Raw genomic sequence first — 15,389 nt, forward strand, 5'->3', positions numbered from 1 at the left:
AATTTCAGCTCTGTTTGCAAACCATGGCATACCCAGGAAGTACAAGTGCAGGGCCATACGCTTCAAACCTTTGTTTTTAAACCTCTGACAATCCATCTTAGTCCGCCCTCACAAAGGCTTCACACAGTGCAGCACCAGCGGTCACCATGCTGACAGAAGCCACCAGCATGGCCAGGACAGAGCGCAGCAGTCGGCCATTACCTGTGATGTCTTTAACCAGTCCTTTGGCTCCAGCCTTTTCTGGAGTCATGGAGGTACGGACACTTGCCACTAAGTCTCCAACTATGCCATGGAGAGCAGTAAAATTCTCTAGGTTGAAAAGGTGGGTATCGAAGGGTTGGCTCGCTATTTCCTTTAACTCCCCTTCCACCGCGTCCGGCACGCCGACCGCAATCATGTTTACATGAGCTGATTTAAGGACAGATGATGGCAGAGCCACATCATCCTGGGATTGTCCATCCGTTAACACTATAATAACCTGGGGGACGCCTTCACTCGCTCTGCTTCCAGCAGCTTTAGTGAGATGGTTCTCGATTAGGTACTCTAATCCTTTTCCAGTCTTGCTGCCTCCCCCCATGTAAGTCATATTTGCGATATGGGAGAGCACATCTTGGTTAGAGGGGTATGTATTTAACTGGAACTCTGTGTGCGGGTTTCCGCTGAACTGGACCAGTGCAAAACGGAAATCATTTCCTCCCACATCTAAAGCCTTTACAACATCATACAGAAACTCTCGAACGAGTTGGAAGTGCTCCTTCCCAATGCTCCAAGAGGAATCCACTAGAAATATTATATCAGCCACGGCAACGTTTCTGACAGCTTTAAAAAAACAGATGGAGTTTAGGATTTTCTAGCAGTCAGCACAAGCATTCCTCCTCAACCCAGTGCCATGAGCTCCACTCCAAAGGGTGCTGGCACCTCCTAAAAACCCGTCTGCTCCCTACGGGTCGGTGGCAGTGCTCCTCTCGCATCTCCCCTCCGCTTCCCACGCTCATACACATGCAAGGAGGAGGCCAGAACAGCCCTGCCCTGGAGGAAACCCACTTGGGGCCACGCTGGGGCAAAACCCCACATCCCGCACCCCAGCCACGCAGAGCATCCTGGAGCTGGCCTGCAGGCTAGCAACATGCTGGGGAAGGTCCAGGCTCTGAGGTCAGCCCAATAGGAGTAGAGGAGCAGGAGAAACCACAATGTACCATTGACATGCACATTAAAAACCAAACGGTGCGAACATCTCGGTGCGAGCGAGCGGCGTGCTCGTGGAGGACTGTGGTCAGTAATGGATCTTGTCTTACCTGCTTGCTGCTGGGCACCAACTGAGCAAAAGCCTGAGAGCAGGAGGCCAAGTATTGCCACAAGGGGCAAATGCCGGGGCTTCCTCATTTTGTTCTTTTGTTTCAGTTTTCCTTTTTATTCTCCGTGTTTCAAAGCACCTGATGTGAGACCTAAGGGAGAGGGAGAACGGGGTTAGTAGCCTGGTCATTATTAAATACCTAATTGTTAATGTGTACTTGTAGCCATCCCACCTCCTACAGGAAGATGTCAATGCAGGATGTTCATAGAATCAAAGAATGGCCTGGGTTGAAAAGGGCCACAACGATCATCTAGTTTCAACCCCCTACTATGTGCAGGGTTGCCAACCAGCAGACCAGGCTGCCCAGAGCCACATCCAGCCTGGTCTTGAATGCCTGCAGGGATGGGGGACCCACAGCCTCCCTGGGCAACCTGTTTCAGTGCATCACCACCCTCTGGGTGACTGTGATCAGTCATACAGTCCAATTTTTAGGTGGTCCTATACAGAGACAGGAGTTGGATTTGATAATCCTTATGGATCCCTTCCAACTTTGGATATTCTATGATTCCACACATGTACCTGGTCTTAAACAGTTGAGATGGGATAGAAAAGTCAAACTGTGTGGTTTTATGATGCTTTGGTGATGTTTTGGTAGGTAACAATGATTTTAATGCTGGTCAGGTTCTTTTTTTTTGTAAAAGAACAGTCATTCCCATCATTGATACCCAGTCATCACTGTGGGGCATAGATGGCTTTGTTTTTACCTATACTGCCCAGGTAATTCTGAGTATATTGGCAAATATTCAGCTTCGATTTCTTCTCTGATCATTCGGCAACCAAAATATCTGGCCACTGTCTCCTTGCCCACAGGGCACTAGTCAAAACATCTGGGCAAAGCACACTTTCCTGCTATTGCTGCTCCTTGTTTGACTTTTTGCAGAAGGCAGATCCTCCTGAACGCCCCTCTTTGCCTCAGTTCACCTTTTCAGCTCTCCCACAGCTACGAACGGAAACTTAATTATCCCAGGCCCAACCAAGCCACATGTTCTGGCTATACAGCAGAAAGCCCTTGGACTCCCTCAAGCTCAAAGCCCCAGTGGTGGAATAGTCTGTGCTGGCTGACCACATTTTGGAAAGGCACCAAGAGTAATATTTTATGTGCCGGAGCCAAAATATAATTTATGGATGATTCTTATCTTTGATTCACCTGGCAAACCTTCTGAAACAATGCCTCCTTCAGGAGAGCTGTGTATCCGTTGTCATAGAGATGGCCAATTTATTATTTCATCCACACATCCAGGCCTACAGAGCAGAAACCAGCTCTGTAGGCTTGGATGTGAAGAAACGCTTGTTTCACTATGAAAATATCCTCCCAAAAGGGAGCACGGTGATATAATAATTCTCATCCCCCCAAAGGAGCTCAATTAATCAAATGAGCCAAAAGTGATTCAAATACACTGAGCTGTTAACCGGGTCATTGCTGAGAAGGAAGATCAATTTTCCCACAGCCATTGCTGCCAGCTCCATCAGTCTAAGCAACCTGGAGAGTCTCAGAGGGTTAAACAGCCTGCCCTGTCAGCAAAGCCTTGCAAGATGCATAAATGGCAAATGTGGCACAGACAGGAGCACAACCAAGAGCCCTTATAGTACAAGTCAGGCTCTGACTCTCCTACTGCTGTATGTAACAGTAATAACACCAGGTGGAGAGCTGTTTAATAGGCAGCCAGAGCCAGCAGCTAGCATGCAGGATTACTTAAGACAGGACAAGACTTCCCTGTTATTGGCAACTCTTCAATTAATAGAGGCAACAGCTGCAGCTGGGGTATCTCTATCATTTATAGTCTAAAAAACTGCCTTCTTATCTGGCCACCATCCATCTCCCAGCTACTGGAGCCCAAGCCAAACATCCCAGTGCCTCCAGTGACAGAAAACCTGCTCTACTGGACACTCCCCCTCATTCACACATCATTCCTTTGCTCTCAGTGATGGGAAAGCTGTGTAGCACCCATAGGACACTGTGAGATAACCTTGCCCAATTCACTGTGCTGGAGCAACGCTCAGTCTTGGGTTTCTTTGATTTGATCCATCCAGCTTAGAATTAGGATGTATTTTTCAATCAGTAACATGCTGGCTATTCTTTTAATTGCCTTCTATTCTGCTTTAATCCTTAGAGGGTCCCAGATCTATTTCCAGCTATCTCTGTGATCATTGTATTTTTAGTTACATGTAAGCAGAGAGCCCTGTTGGTTAACACAGCTGTGTTAATCCCTCTTGCATCACATCTTAACATCCAGGTGAGCTAAAAGGAGACAGGCAGAGAAATGTTTGGGAACAGGTGTTTGCTAGAGACTGACTGACCACTCAGGGAGAAGAGGAGCCTTTAAGCACAAGTGTTTCCTAATGGGTTTCCTCTTTATCCCTAACCACAGAGTAAGGCGAGGTGCTGGGTGGCTGTGGAGAAGAAGCAAAGGTGCTGCTCAGGTTTCATCTGATAGAGCAAACAGTAAGTCTCCTGCTTGGTGGAAGAAATGGATGAGTTGATTTTTGTTGCTTGGGTTGGGCTGCTTGGTTTGTTTGGACAAGATGCAAGGTATAACCTACTCTGCTCCATTTTTCTACCCTTATCTGCTGTTCCTACAGCTCCTGCTGGCCACAGAAGCTGGATTCAGCTTGTAGGAGGTGGAGGTCAAAAGCAGAGAATGTGAATTTAAAGCAATTCATCTTATTTTGTGGTTGCTAATGTGTGTCCGTTTTGCAAATGCTTTCTTGTGGCTTACTATCTGAGCAGGTTATTTTCATACTGAATTTATCACTGAATTTCTCAATGGAAAGTTTCTCACAGTCTCAGGTGTGGAATCTCCAGTAGAGCTTTTGATATAGCCACTATAAGCCTGGAAGAAAGGCTGAAAAGCCTGAAGCTGAAGGGAGTAAACTGTTTGAAAGGGCTGATAATAGTAGAACAAGGGGAAATGGTTTTAAGTTGAAAGAGGAGAGATTTAGGTTGGATGTTAGGGGAAGCTCTTTACCAGGAGAGTGGTGAGGTCCTGGAACAGGCTGCCCAGGGATGCTGTGGATGCCCCGTCCCTGGAGGTGTTCAAGGCCAGGTTGGATGGGGCCCTGGGCAACCTGATCTAGTAAATGTGGAAGCTTGGTGGCTCTGCCAGGCCAGGGGTTTGGAGCTTCATGATCCTTGAGGTTCCTTCCAACCCGGGTCATTCTGTGATTCTGTGAAGCTGGAGTACTTCTGGGAGAGCAAAGAGCTTTCTGAGCTGGTAGGGAACCCTGGAGACCCTATCTGTTAATAGCTGCTATGTGATGAAATGGACTGGTGTGGTATTCAATAATCTGCAGTTTTTCTGTCTGCCTCAAGCTGATGCAGCGTGTGGTGACCTCTGGTTGCAACAGCATCTCCTCCATTTCATCAGAAGATATGCATCTGTTACCAATAATGCTTTCAAAAGGCAACCATTTCTGCCACTAACGCAATGATTTCCTTAAATATTTTCCCCAGCAGCTATTTTCTGCTTTATGCACAGACAAGCATGCAATGAGTTGATCGACTCACAGCATTCTATATTTGTGTGGGCGCTTCGAACTTCAGATCATCCATTTGTGTGCGTTTCTCTCACCAGAGCATAATTAAAATCCAAAGAAGCACAAAGCAAATGAGCAGGATTTAAAAAGCAAAACATAAAAGGCAGGAAAGAATTACTCCAGCTTTTACATATCGCTTTGATTCGTTGCATATGCCTCTCAGCTGGGCTGGCTGGCTTTCAAGGGAGGGGAAGTGTCTATGGCTTTGGTGCATATAGGAATGCAATGTGTGTCACGTGCAGATGCAGATGGGTGCTGGCCAGCCTTTGGGATGCTGTCCCAGACCAAGTTACACGTGGTCCCGTTTTCCTGTCCAGCCCTAAGGCTCTTCCCCAAAAATTCCTTCAATAAAAGCAATTGTGGGGCCCTAAATCTGCACTTTGTGTGTGCGGGGTGGGTCACTTCTTTTGGAGGGTTTCCCTTAATGCTGCTGCCTCTTGGCATTGATGGCACTGGAAAAATGAGGGCTGCTTCTGAAAAAGTTTCTTCCCACCAACGTAGACCTGAGCATTGCAAGTGACCAAGCCCAAAAGCATGGAAAATCCTCCTGCTTTGGCAAGCTTGTTTAGCATTTAGCAGAGCTCCGGGGTTGCGCTGCTTTCATATCACACCCAGCATACCAGCATCTCAGATGAATCGCATATTCATTTCTGTTCTTTTAACCATGCAATTGGCTTAAAATCTGCTTGTTTTACCCTACCTAAAGGCTGAGACTAAAATAGGGCTGTTATTAAGAGGGAAGGGAGTATTTGCTGGAAAAAGAAAAAAAATAAAGAGGATACTCCCTCGAAGATCAATGACTCTTTATATAGGGTAACATAAGCCTCTCTGCTCAGACAAATCATCCCCTTAATGTGGAACACAGAGCACTTAAAAAAGGTGGAAAAAGTGATGGGCACGTGGGCAGCAGGCTGGCCACGATTCATGCAATGCCAGCCAAAGCCTGGCCCTGCATAGAGCAGGATCGTCCCCATTGCAAGTCAAGCACGAAAGCAATGAGGGAATAATCTGAGGTTGGCCAGAGCTTGCAGTGATGCAAGGAATAGGATGTTCCCAAACAGGCACGTCTCAGAAGTTAGGAGAGAAACAGCATTTTTCCCTTGGTAGCAATGGGGATTGGTTGAGCTCTCCCTGAAAGCGAAGGGAGATAATGCTTTGAATGGAAAATTGAGAGTTTCAAAACTCACAGAGGGTTTGCAGGAAAGTGGAGAGGTACAGAATGAAAGAATGAATGAATGAATTGAATCACATGGGGCATGCTGCTCCTGTTGCAGAGAAACCACCCGCCCCCCAAAGTTAGTGAACATCTCTGCAAAGAGGTTAAATCTGATCAAATCTGTATCCAGGAGGGATTAGAAAGCCTAGTTCCTAAAGTCCACACTGGTGAGCTGAGGGATGGTGCTAGGGAGGTGTCCTGCTCTGTTCCTGTGCCTTGGGGATGTTTTGGACTCCACAAAGCTCCCAAACTGTTTGGTTGTTTCCCCAGCAGCAGAACTACTTGAGCATGGCAATTATCTGACCATCCATACTGATGTGTAATTTTTCTTTTTAATTAGTTAGTAATGGGGTAAAGCCAGAAGTTTGAAAAATGCGGTGTCTCTCCCCTGGGAGCCCCTATGAATCATCACCAGGAATGAGCTGAGAGTTTCCCCTTTGAGCCTGCTGGAAAGAAAGTGGCTTTGGCCACCTCCACTCCAGCCCCTTTTGGCCTCTGTGCCTGGTCAGGAAACCAGTTTGGCTACAACCAGGCTGGGGTTGGGAAGGGAGGGCTCTGCAGTGGAGAGAGGGTGGTGGGATGTCTCCTCCATTAGTCATTGTCTCCCTTTGGTGAGAGCATTGCTGCCTGAAATATCCCAATGCACTGATAGTGAGGGGACTATGGAGGGAAAGTGGGGTTGGCTCTGTGCTGGGCTGAAGAGCCCTTCCCTTAGAGAGAAAAATTGACATTAGCCAATCTCTGTGAGATGATGGGACCATTGCAGGGGACGAGCCCAGCAGCGGGACCCACATAGAGTGGGCAAGTCTTTGTTAGGCATCCCTCTCACCCTAGGGTGAGAGACACCAGGTCTGCCTTAAAGAACTCCAAGATGGGGATTACCCCAGGGAAGATGCAATGAGAGCCCCTCTTAGGTTGCCACTGTCCCTCCTAGAGCCTTCACTGGGTCCCATGCATGCACCCACCTTGCTATGCTCAGGCAGCCCCACAGACCACATCCCAAGAGTAGGCTCCCCAGCAGCACACCCCTAAATGTCCTTTCTGGGGCTCCTATTCCATGGATACTCCCTCCTGAGCTCTTTTGTGTTCCCACCCCACCGAAGTGCTGCAGCAGTGCTGTCAAAGCGTAGCAGGCAAACACCCGTAGAGAAACCCCGTTGGTTTTAAGTGAGTTTAATTCAATTCTGTGTTTCCCGGAGCATCCCCTTGCACCTGCAGTGCTCCGGCTCTGCACGGAGGCTCCTGGGGTGTCATGCTTTACAAGCCTGTTGCAGCACTGCTTCTCCCTGCAGAACGAAAGCGAAAACACGGCTTTCCTCTAAGACTTTTGCCTCTCCTGTTGAGTTTTGCCTAAAACTCTTTGGACCTTTTCCCCCGTAAAAAAAAAAAGCAAGCAGCAGCCACGAAGAGTGGCGAGCGCAAGCTACGAGCTCCCGCACGGGCAGCGGCACTTACCCAAAGTGAACCCCCAAAATATATCGCTTATCCCGGGGTTCTCCCCTTCCGAAGCACCTTTCCGTGGCCGTGCCGGTGCCGCTCACCGTCCCCGCTTCCCTTCCTCGGAGGGGCCGCTCGGGGTGCGCTGGTTCCCCAGCAGGCGGCCGCCGCGGCTCTGAGCGGGGCCGGGGGAGGCGGCTGGCGCGGTACCGCTGGGGGCCGGCCGCTGCAAATGGGATCCAGATGCTGTGCTCTGGCGGCGGCGGAGGGGCTGAGGTCAGAGCTGCTCATCGCACGCCGTCCTCCCTCTCTTCCTCCCTCCTTCCCACCCTCTTGTCCCCCGTCCCCGCCCCAACCAGAGCTCCCCCGGGGACGCCTCCCCGCGCTGCTTCCCCTTCCCAGAACGCTATTTCCTTATTATCTATAAAGGCGAAAAACGGGATGGTGAATTATTTTAATCGCACGCCTTTCAGTTGAGAAGGGCTGGGCTTGGATGCTGGAGGCAGCCAGGGAGCGCCAAGGGCCGTACCAAGTTACGCAGGGCTCCCTCGAAGCCCTTTTGGGATGCTGGAGAGCCCGGCTGAGCCCTCCCATCCACAACGAGCACGACCTGAAAGAGCCTTTTCATGCAGTTTCTCATCAGATGCAGCAGTAGAAGTAAGGGTTATGTTCCCCACTCCTTGTGCCCCTCGGGAAATCAACATTTGCCCCTTAGGCTGTTTTCTAATACATGTAGCCCAGAGAATACTTTATGAAGGTGTTACACCCGTCAGATGAGTGAGCAGTTTGTGATTTGCTTTTCACCTCTGTGCCATCAATACCTACAGTTAACCTTTCACTAGGCAGCACTAACTGGGTTTGGGATTTGTTTTTAGCCCTCTGCAAGCTGAAATTAAACATTTAATTCTGGTTCAGGTTGTGTTTTTGCAAGAGCATTTGGTATAGAAGCAGTAATTTTTATTTCTTGCCCTTGCTTTGGTCTGCATGAGGCTGGAGTTGCAGTCGTGTCCTGGGAATCAAACGGTCAGTCTCTCTTCTGTTGTTTCAAATGGGGATTTATGATGTTTGCTCTAGTTTTTCTGCTATTTGAAAGATCAGCCCCATTAAAATAAAATAGCTGGAATGCTGTGGGGAAATGCTGAGGTCTTGAACCGCTGCAGTAGCTCATTCTGGTGGTGGTGTGGAGAGAAAGCTGGCCCTGCAAAGGGACTCAGCACCACACAGCCTTACTCTGAGCACAACCCTGCAGGTCCAGTTGGCTACCACCAGTGGAAACCAGTGCAGTACTGGCACAACTGGTTTTATTTCTGTCTATCATTGTGCTTTTCAATCAGCCCACAGCAGTTTGCTCTACTTTCAGTCAGGAAAGCCCCAGCTTTCCCCTGCATGAGCAAATAGAGAACTTGGGCTCCTTCGCTCTGTGGTCCCAAAGGAGATCACTGCAGCATCCCAAGGGGAAATAAATATAGGGGAACACCCGAAGGGGAAGGCTTTGTTCTGTCCCCAGCCGCCTAACAGCTCACTCTGGTCATTGGATCACACCATGGCAGCAATTTCTAGAGACAGCAAGGGAGGGCACTGACTAAGTTTAGCAGGATTTCCTCCCTGGAGTATTAATAACTGGAAGTGCTGAGTGTGATGAGTCAAGGAGAGGGTTTTTAGGAATTCTCTTTCCACCCGCAATAGAAAAGGCCTTGCGTGCTGCTCCCTCACCCTAATGCAAAGGGGACCCTCCAGGTGTCCTCCCTGCAATAAGGGTCTCAGATTGAGGCCATTCAAAATCTCAACAGAGAGGCAGCATTCTGCAGTACTTTTCTGGATATCTATGGGATTCAGCTGAGCCATTTCTACATGCAATCTAAGAAATGCACTGTGGGTTTCCTTGGTGTAATTCACCTGCACACGGTGCTTGCTTCCATCCCACCTAAGCGGCTGCTTTATGTGCACTGATTGTTGTGAATGCGTGGGGGTAGCAGGAGCCATACCTCTACTTAGTAAAAAAAAACCCCACAAATCTGGGCTGTAAGGTACAAATGCAATTTGCTATTCCCTATTTTGGACTAGTGAGCTTGCTACAACCTGCTGGAGCTCAGCAGATTTCTAGACCTAGTGTCCATGGCAAGCTTTGGGCATTGCATTGAATGTCACAGCGTGCAAAGATTGGGGCAATCCTGAAGTTGTTCCACTTCTGATGCAACATCCCACTGTGGCTCCATCCTTGAGCACCATCTGCTGGCTTCTCCTCCAGGGATTACTTGGGCACCTACCAGGCCACAGCCACCTTTGAGCCCTTGGATAATGCCTGCTCCCAGAAGGTGGGGCTGCTGCATACCATGCATGAGATTGCCATGAGAAGTTTGTCTCATCCCTGGAGGTGCTGAAGGCCAGGCTGGATGGCATCCTGGGCAGTGTGATCTGGAGGGGGGCAGCCAGCCCATGGCAGGGGGGTTGGAAATGGATGGTCTTTAAGCTCCCTTCCAACTGAGGCTATTCTATGATGATGGTAAAATCCATGAGTTCCACCAAATCCAAAGGTCACTCTGTTCTTCTTCTACCACTAACCCAGCCGTCTGTGATGTGGTTGGATGTATGGGGTCAAGCTGTGACCCCCAAACCATGTTTGCTGAGTTCAAAGAGCTGAGGATTGCTCTGCTAAAAGTAGGGTAGAACTGCAGATTGCATGTTAATTCTGCTTGCTGATAGATGGTTCTCATTAGCACCAAAGCAGTTGCCATTGCTTTCCTCCTAAAACTCCCCACACAGCCACCACCCTAGTTAGGGAATCCTGGGAATATTTTCTGAGGCTTTGTTCTGTTCTGCTTTTCTCTCAACTTTCTGGATTATTATTATTTTGCTGTTGTTATTCTGCCTCTGTGCAAATGCCTCCTGAGGCATTTGTACCACTTCTGATGGCACCCTTGGCTTTGAAGCAGCTGGAGAAAGAAGGAGCAGGAGCATCTCTGGAGTACACAGAGAGGGAAATACCACTGCAGAATTTCCATCCCAGGGAGCTGTTTCTCTCCTATGCAACCAGAAGGAAAATCCTCCTGGAGGGAAGAACAACTTAGGAATCCCATAAAAGCGTGCCTGTTTTGTTGCAGTGTTTTTGCCTGATGCTAATGCTGCTAATAAATCACAGTGGGATAACCCCAGCAGAAGTCATAAAAACAAGCCTATGGGCTACACGTATGGATGTATATTCTCTGAATCCACGCTTGCATGGACTGCAGGGGAGATAATAACTCAACTGAAGAAACTTGGCGCCTGCCTAAGCTGCAGCCTGCAAAAAGAGACATCCTGCTACAAGAGCTTTCCTGTGACAAGGAACAAACTACTCTCAACTATGTAAATACTGAGGATGCTTTCCTTCTAACACAATGCAATGCACAGCTTGTAGGTCACTAAACTGTAATGTGAGCCATGATGCTCGGCTTCTAGGAAAAAAGCTTGTTGAGCTCTTTCTCAGAATAAGAGATGTCTGGAAATGGATGTGCGATGCGCTTGGGCCAAAGCAAAATGTTGCAATGAGTTGTTCCTGTTTGCTTCCATACATGATGCTTCCAGGTGGTGCCTATTACAAGAAATGCTATGAGGGAGAGCAGTGAAGATGCGAAGTTTGGTATAGATGTACCACATGTGCTGGTCCCCTTAGGGTACGTTCTTATTAAAGCCCTATGCTAAGGACATGTATCATGTTCCAGGCTGTGCTGTGCGCTCTCTCACTTATAAACTTAGGAGGAGCTGAGATAAACAGCGTCTCAAAACTGTGACTATTTTGTTTGGAAAATCAGCATTTGAAAGAATGCACACAAAAAACAGGAAATGCCATGTGTGTGGCTGGGATATATATTTATCCCTTGGGGGCTTGTAAGTGATTTGCATCAAGCATATGGAACAGCTCGTGCTCAAGGTGCATATCTGAGGCTGTGCTACCACTGTGGTACTCGTGGCTTTGGGCTGAGATGGTGAGCAATGGTGTGGGAGATGCTGAATTTTCCCCTGCACGTGGCTGAAGCTCCTTAGGATGTGAAAAAGTCAATTTTTTTTTGCCCAGAATATCTTTCACGGTATGGGTAACTTGCTGGCTGGTCTTGGCAATGCCCAGAGCAATGCATCTGCCTGCAGGAGAGCGATAACAGCAACGCAGCATCCATCCTTCATCCAGATATCTTTCCTTTAATGAGGTTTCAGTTCATTAGTGCTGCTGGGGTACCAAGTGCAAACCAGAAAGTGGAATCGACCCAGTTGTCCCTGGCCCTGGATGTGAAAGATGTTCCCGTCCCCAGGCAGGAAGAGGTGGGGACAGCTTTGCGTGGTTACTGTTGCTGTTTACCACCTTCTCCAACCGCTGATGGCAAAAGCGAGTGGAAAAAAGCCTTCAGCTCTGCCTATAAAACGCAGAGCCAGCAGCCCTGCCAGCCTGACTAACGCGTCGTCCATCAAATGTTTCATTCATCCATTCTGCAGCCCGACACACAAAAATTACATGGCCTGCCCAAAGCAGAACAACGGCCCGCTTTGTCCCTAAAAACACGCAGCAGTGAGCAAGCCACCTGTAGGTTACAAGCAAACCAGAACAGGGATGGTTTTTATGGGACCCATATGGGTCAAATGGGGGAGTACCAGCAGAGCCTGGTACCACAAGGAACCAGAACATCTTGGCTAGGCATCCTGTCCCCATCCTGTGGGGACAATGTGTTCCCTGTTTGCCACATCCAGGGAGGAGGCCTGTGGAGAGAATGAGTCCATGGAAGATGATGCTCGTGATGCGTTGCTCCCAGTAGACACGTTGTGCCATCACCACCTTCACCCCAAAGAGAGGAGATGGGTGCCAAGAGGACAACACACATCCCTTACAAACATCGGCAGCTCTGACTGCTCAACCCTGATGTTACAGGGAGCTTTCATTTGTATCCTCCCTCCAATCACAGCTAACCTGCATTCTGTTTCCCCCCAGCCTTTGGAGCAATCCAGTGTTGCTGAAGATTGCTGTCCTCTGTCACTGGTAGCTTGGTCCATCACATTTACCGTTCTTCTGGAAAAGGGGAAGCAGCAATGAGGATGAGAAGGGGTGGGGATGCTGATCTCAGTCCTGTGGAGCTGATCCCAAAGGGTTTTGTGGATCTGAAGCACCATCTCATTAACTTGATTTCATCTTCAGCTCTGCAGCAGGGAAGCTTTGCTGCAGCCGGGACGTGCGGCGATGTTCAGAGTACAGCACGTCCGTGGCTCCTGCTGACAGCAGCATGTTCTCACTAATTTCTCACTTGATCTATAGCCCCGAGCAGGCTGCCACTAATGTCCTCTAGCTGTGCAACTGAGGAGCCTCTGCAGAAAACATCTGGCCACTGAGCTTCCCCACTGACCTGCTCTGCGTGTCCTGAGGTAAAACTAGATGCTCGCAGGCTAAATGAAAACAGACCGCATGTGAAATGATACCTCTCCAAGATTCACAGCTGGGGGGCAGCAGGCTGATGCCTCATTGCCTTGGGAAGAGGCTAATAGTGAGAGGGATGTGACATCATAACCACGTACCTGGTGTGGAGGTATGCCAGCAGACCTCCTTCATTAGGCACTGGTTATATATTCCGTGTAATTAGTTCTCTATGTGCAGTTCCCCTAAGGATTGCTTCTGACGTGTGTGGCTTGCAGGCCTTCTCCCGTGCTGCCATGCCACAGACTGGCAGCCCATGGGACTTGGTGGTGGTAGGTGATGGTCAGACTTGACATTCTGCAGGGTAGAACCTGAATAATGCTGTAATAGGAATCTGGGGAGATGTTATTTAAAGGAGGATGCTGCAAAGTGGGCCAAATTTTCTTTGGTTTCTAATAGCAGGAGAGATTTTTACATGATGTGACCCAAAATATTCCACAGAAATGCCAGCTTGGCCTGTACTCAACTAGGATGAGGGATCCCAAAGGGAAAGAGGAGATTTTTCTTTCCTCTAAGAATCCAAGCTTGGCCAGGCTTCACTGCAGTCATGGGACAGCAGTTGGGATTTTCCTTCTCCACAAAGAGAAGGGAGGAGAAAAGGAACTTGTAAGCACTCCCTGGGGGTCAGGAGACTTTTCCAAATGCAAAAAATAAAAGCACCAAACTCTTAGAGTTGGTGTTTGTTTCTTTTCCGTGGTTTAAGCTCTTGGGAGGGCCGGGAGGGCACCTCTCTGTCGGCAGTACCTGGCAAGGGAGCTGTGAAAAACTTGTTTGTGAGAGAGAAATATGCAGTGCCTCCAGCTAAGGGAAAAATCCCTCTGCTTTGTCCCCGTGCCGAGGTCCAGCTCGCTGAGTGCTCAGCCCTGATGTGGTTTTCTCAGCCATGTGCACAGCAGTTGTTGTTGGACAACCTGTGCAGTGCAACCAGCCAGCAGCCATAGGATGTGTAGAGATTTTGTCCAGCTGGATGAGGTCATCCTGGCACCCCAAACCATCCCCACGGGGCTCCCCCAGCCCTATCATCTCTGAAGAACTCGGAGGTAGTGTACTTTTGAGAGACGCTTTTCAATCCTGTGCTGTAAACCTCCCAGGTTTACAGCCTGTATTTTATGCCTGACTCCACAAGGTGGCACAAGGAAACCGGAGCATCCCCGAGGTTATCCCTTGGCTCCAGCAATCTTTTGGCCAGGAAGGGAAACACCGTGCACGGTGGGTTGCAGCGCCTTTTGCAGATGGGTGTTTGCAAGACTAGTGAGGACAGGGAGCCTGCAGTATTTTGGCTGCTGCACCCACCCCTATGGAGATGTATCCCCTTTCCCGGGGGTGTCTTGGGAGCTCTCCTGGTGCTGGGTACCATTGTCAGAAACACCAGCAAGGGAAGGAACTGCTGCTACAGCCATGTGAGAGTTGGCTTTTCTTTTAAGCAGACTGTGCTTTCAGGCTGGAATGGGATGAAAGTTTCTCTTTATCACTGCAAGCTCTGATGTGGGTGTTGTTTGACTTCACACACACAGGCATCTCCGTGGACTCTGTGTTCCCTTTCAGCTCGCCTTGATATCTGAAGAAAAAGAAAAGCAGGTGATGTTCATTATTCCTGGGGTTGGCCTGGTGTGTGAGGAGGCTGGTGGTGGGCAGGTGACTATCACTTCATCTTCAGTAACCCAAACAGATCATCAGTGTAGTTTTTGTGGCATAGCCCTCCAAAGACGGGGCTGAGGGGAGTCCTCATGGCAGCCTGCAGCTCCCAGGGCAGCAGGCACAGCCCCAATGCTGGAGCTCAGGGAGCACTGAGACACCAGTCTAAGCCATAGGGGTTGGGTTTGGGTGGTGCTGTGTGGGAGCAGGGGGTTGGACTGGGTGACCCTTGTTAGTCCCTCCTAACTTGGAATGTTCTATAGTTCTATAGTTATATATAGAATATATATATATATATATATAATGCCAATATATAATGTATATAGTATAGTTATGTATATAGTATAGCAAGCTGTTGGTGTGAAATGCTGTGCTGAGCACCCATTTAACCAAAAGCAGAATCCTGTAGCAATGCAAGTGGGCCCACTAGCCATCAGGCAACAGGAAAAGGATAAGACCTGTCACTGGCTCTGCAGCCCAGAGAGGCAGACAGGCAGGAACAGCACTGAGAAGCATTGGAGCCAGATCCTTGCTCAAACCTACTCATTAGCCGCTTATTAGATGAGCAGGGAGCATCTCTCTTGCTGTTACATCCCAAGGGAAGCCTCTGCAAGAGGTTGTTTTTCTTTCAAATGAAATGTGCTTTCAGGCTGGGATGGGCTAAAAGTTTCCCTTTCCCTATCAATCTGAAGAGCCCTGCAAAACAGCTCTGCCTCCCCTCTCCTTAGGGCACCTCGCTCTGTGCCCTGGCTGAAGGCCACCTTTCTCCAGCTCACTGG

General features: G+C 48.9%; 1 protein-coding gene across 9 annotated transcripts in view; it reads right to left on the bottom strand.

Moving 5' to 3' along the window:
- The window catches only part of COL6A3 (collagen type VI alpha 3 chain), a 53,786-nt gene extending 45,782 nt beyond the window's left edge, over window positions 1-8,004 (bottom strand). Inside the window, exons 1-3 of one of the 9 annotated variants that reach the window (XM_015868077.3) lie at window positions 7,560-7,993; window positions 1,296-1,445; window positions 202-819 (exon numbers count right to left, since the gene is read on the bottom strand). In XM_015868077.3, the coding sequence (XP_015723563.2) occupies window positions 202-819; window positions 1,296-1,383 (706 nt within the window). In that variant the 5' untranslated portion in view covers window positions 1,384-1,445; window positions 7,560-7,993. Of the gene's footprint in view, window positions 1-201; window positions 820-1,295; window positions 1,446-7,559 lie in introns of all 9 variants that reach the window. The other 8 variants (XM_085553397.1, XM_085553400.1, XM_085553399.1 and 5 more) reach the window with 8 other exon arrangements.
- Window positions 8,005-15,389: the final 7,385 nt, after the last annotated feature.

The sequence above is a fragment of the Coturnix japonica genome, chromosome 7 (assembly GCF_054131305.1).
Source record: "Coturnix japonica strain WE chromosome 7, WE-NBRP24, whole genome shotgun sequence".
Lineage (NCBI taxonomy): Eukaryota > Metazoa > Chordata > Aves > Galliformes > Phasianidae > Coturnix > Coturnix japonica.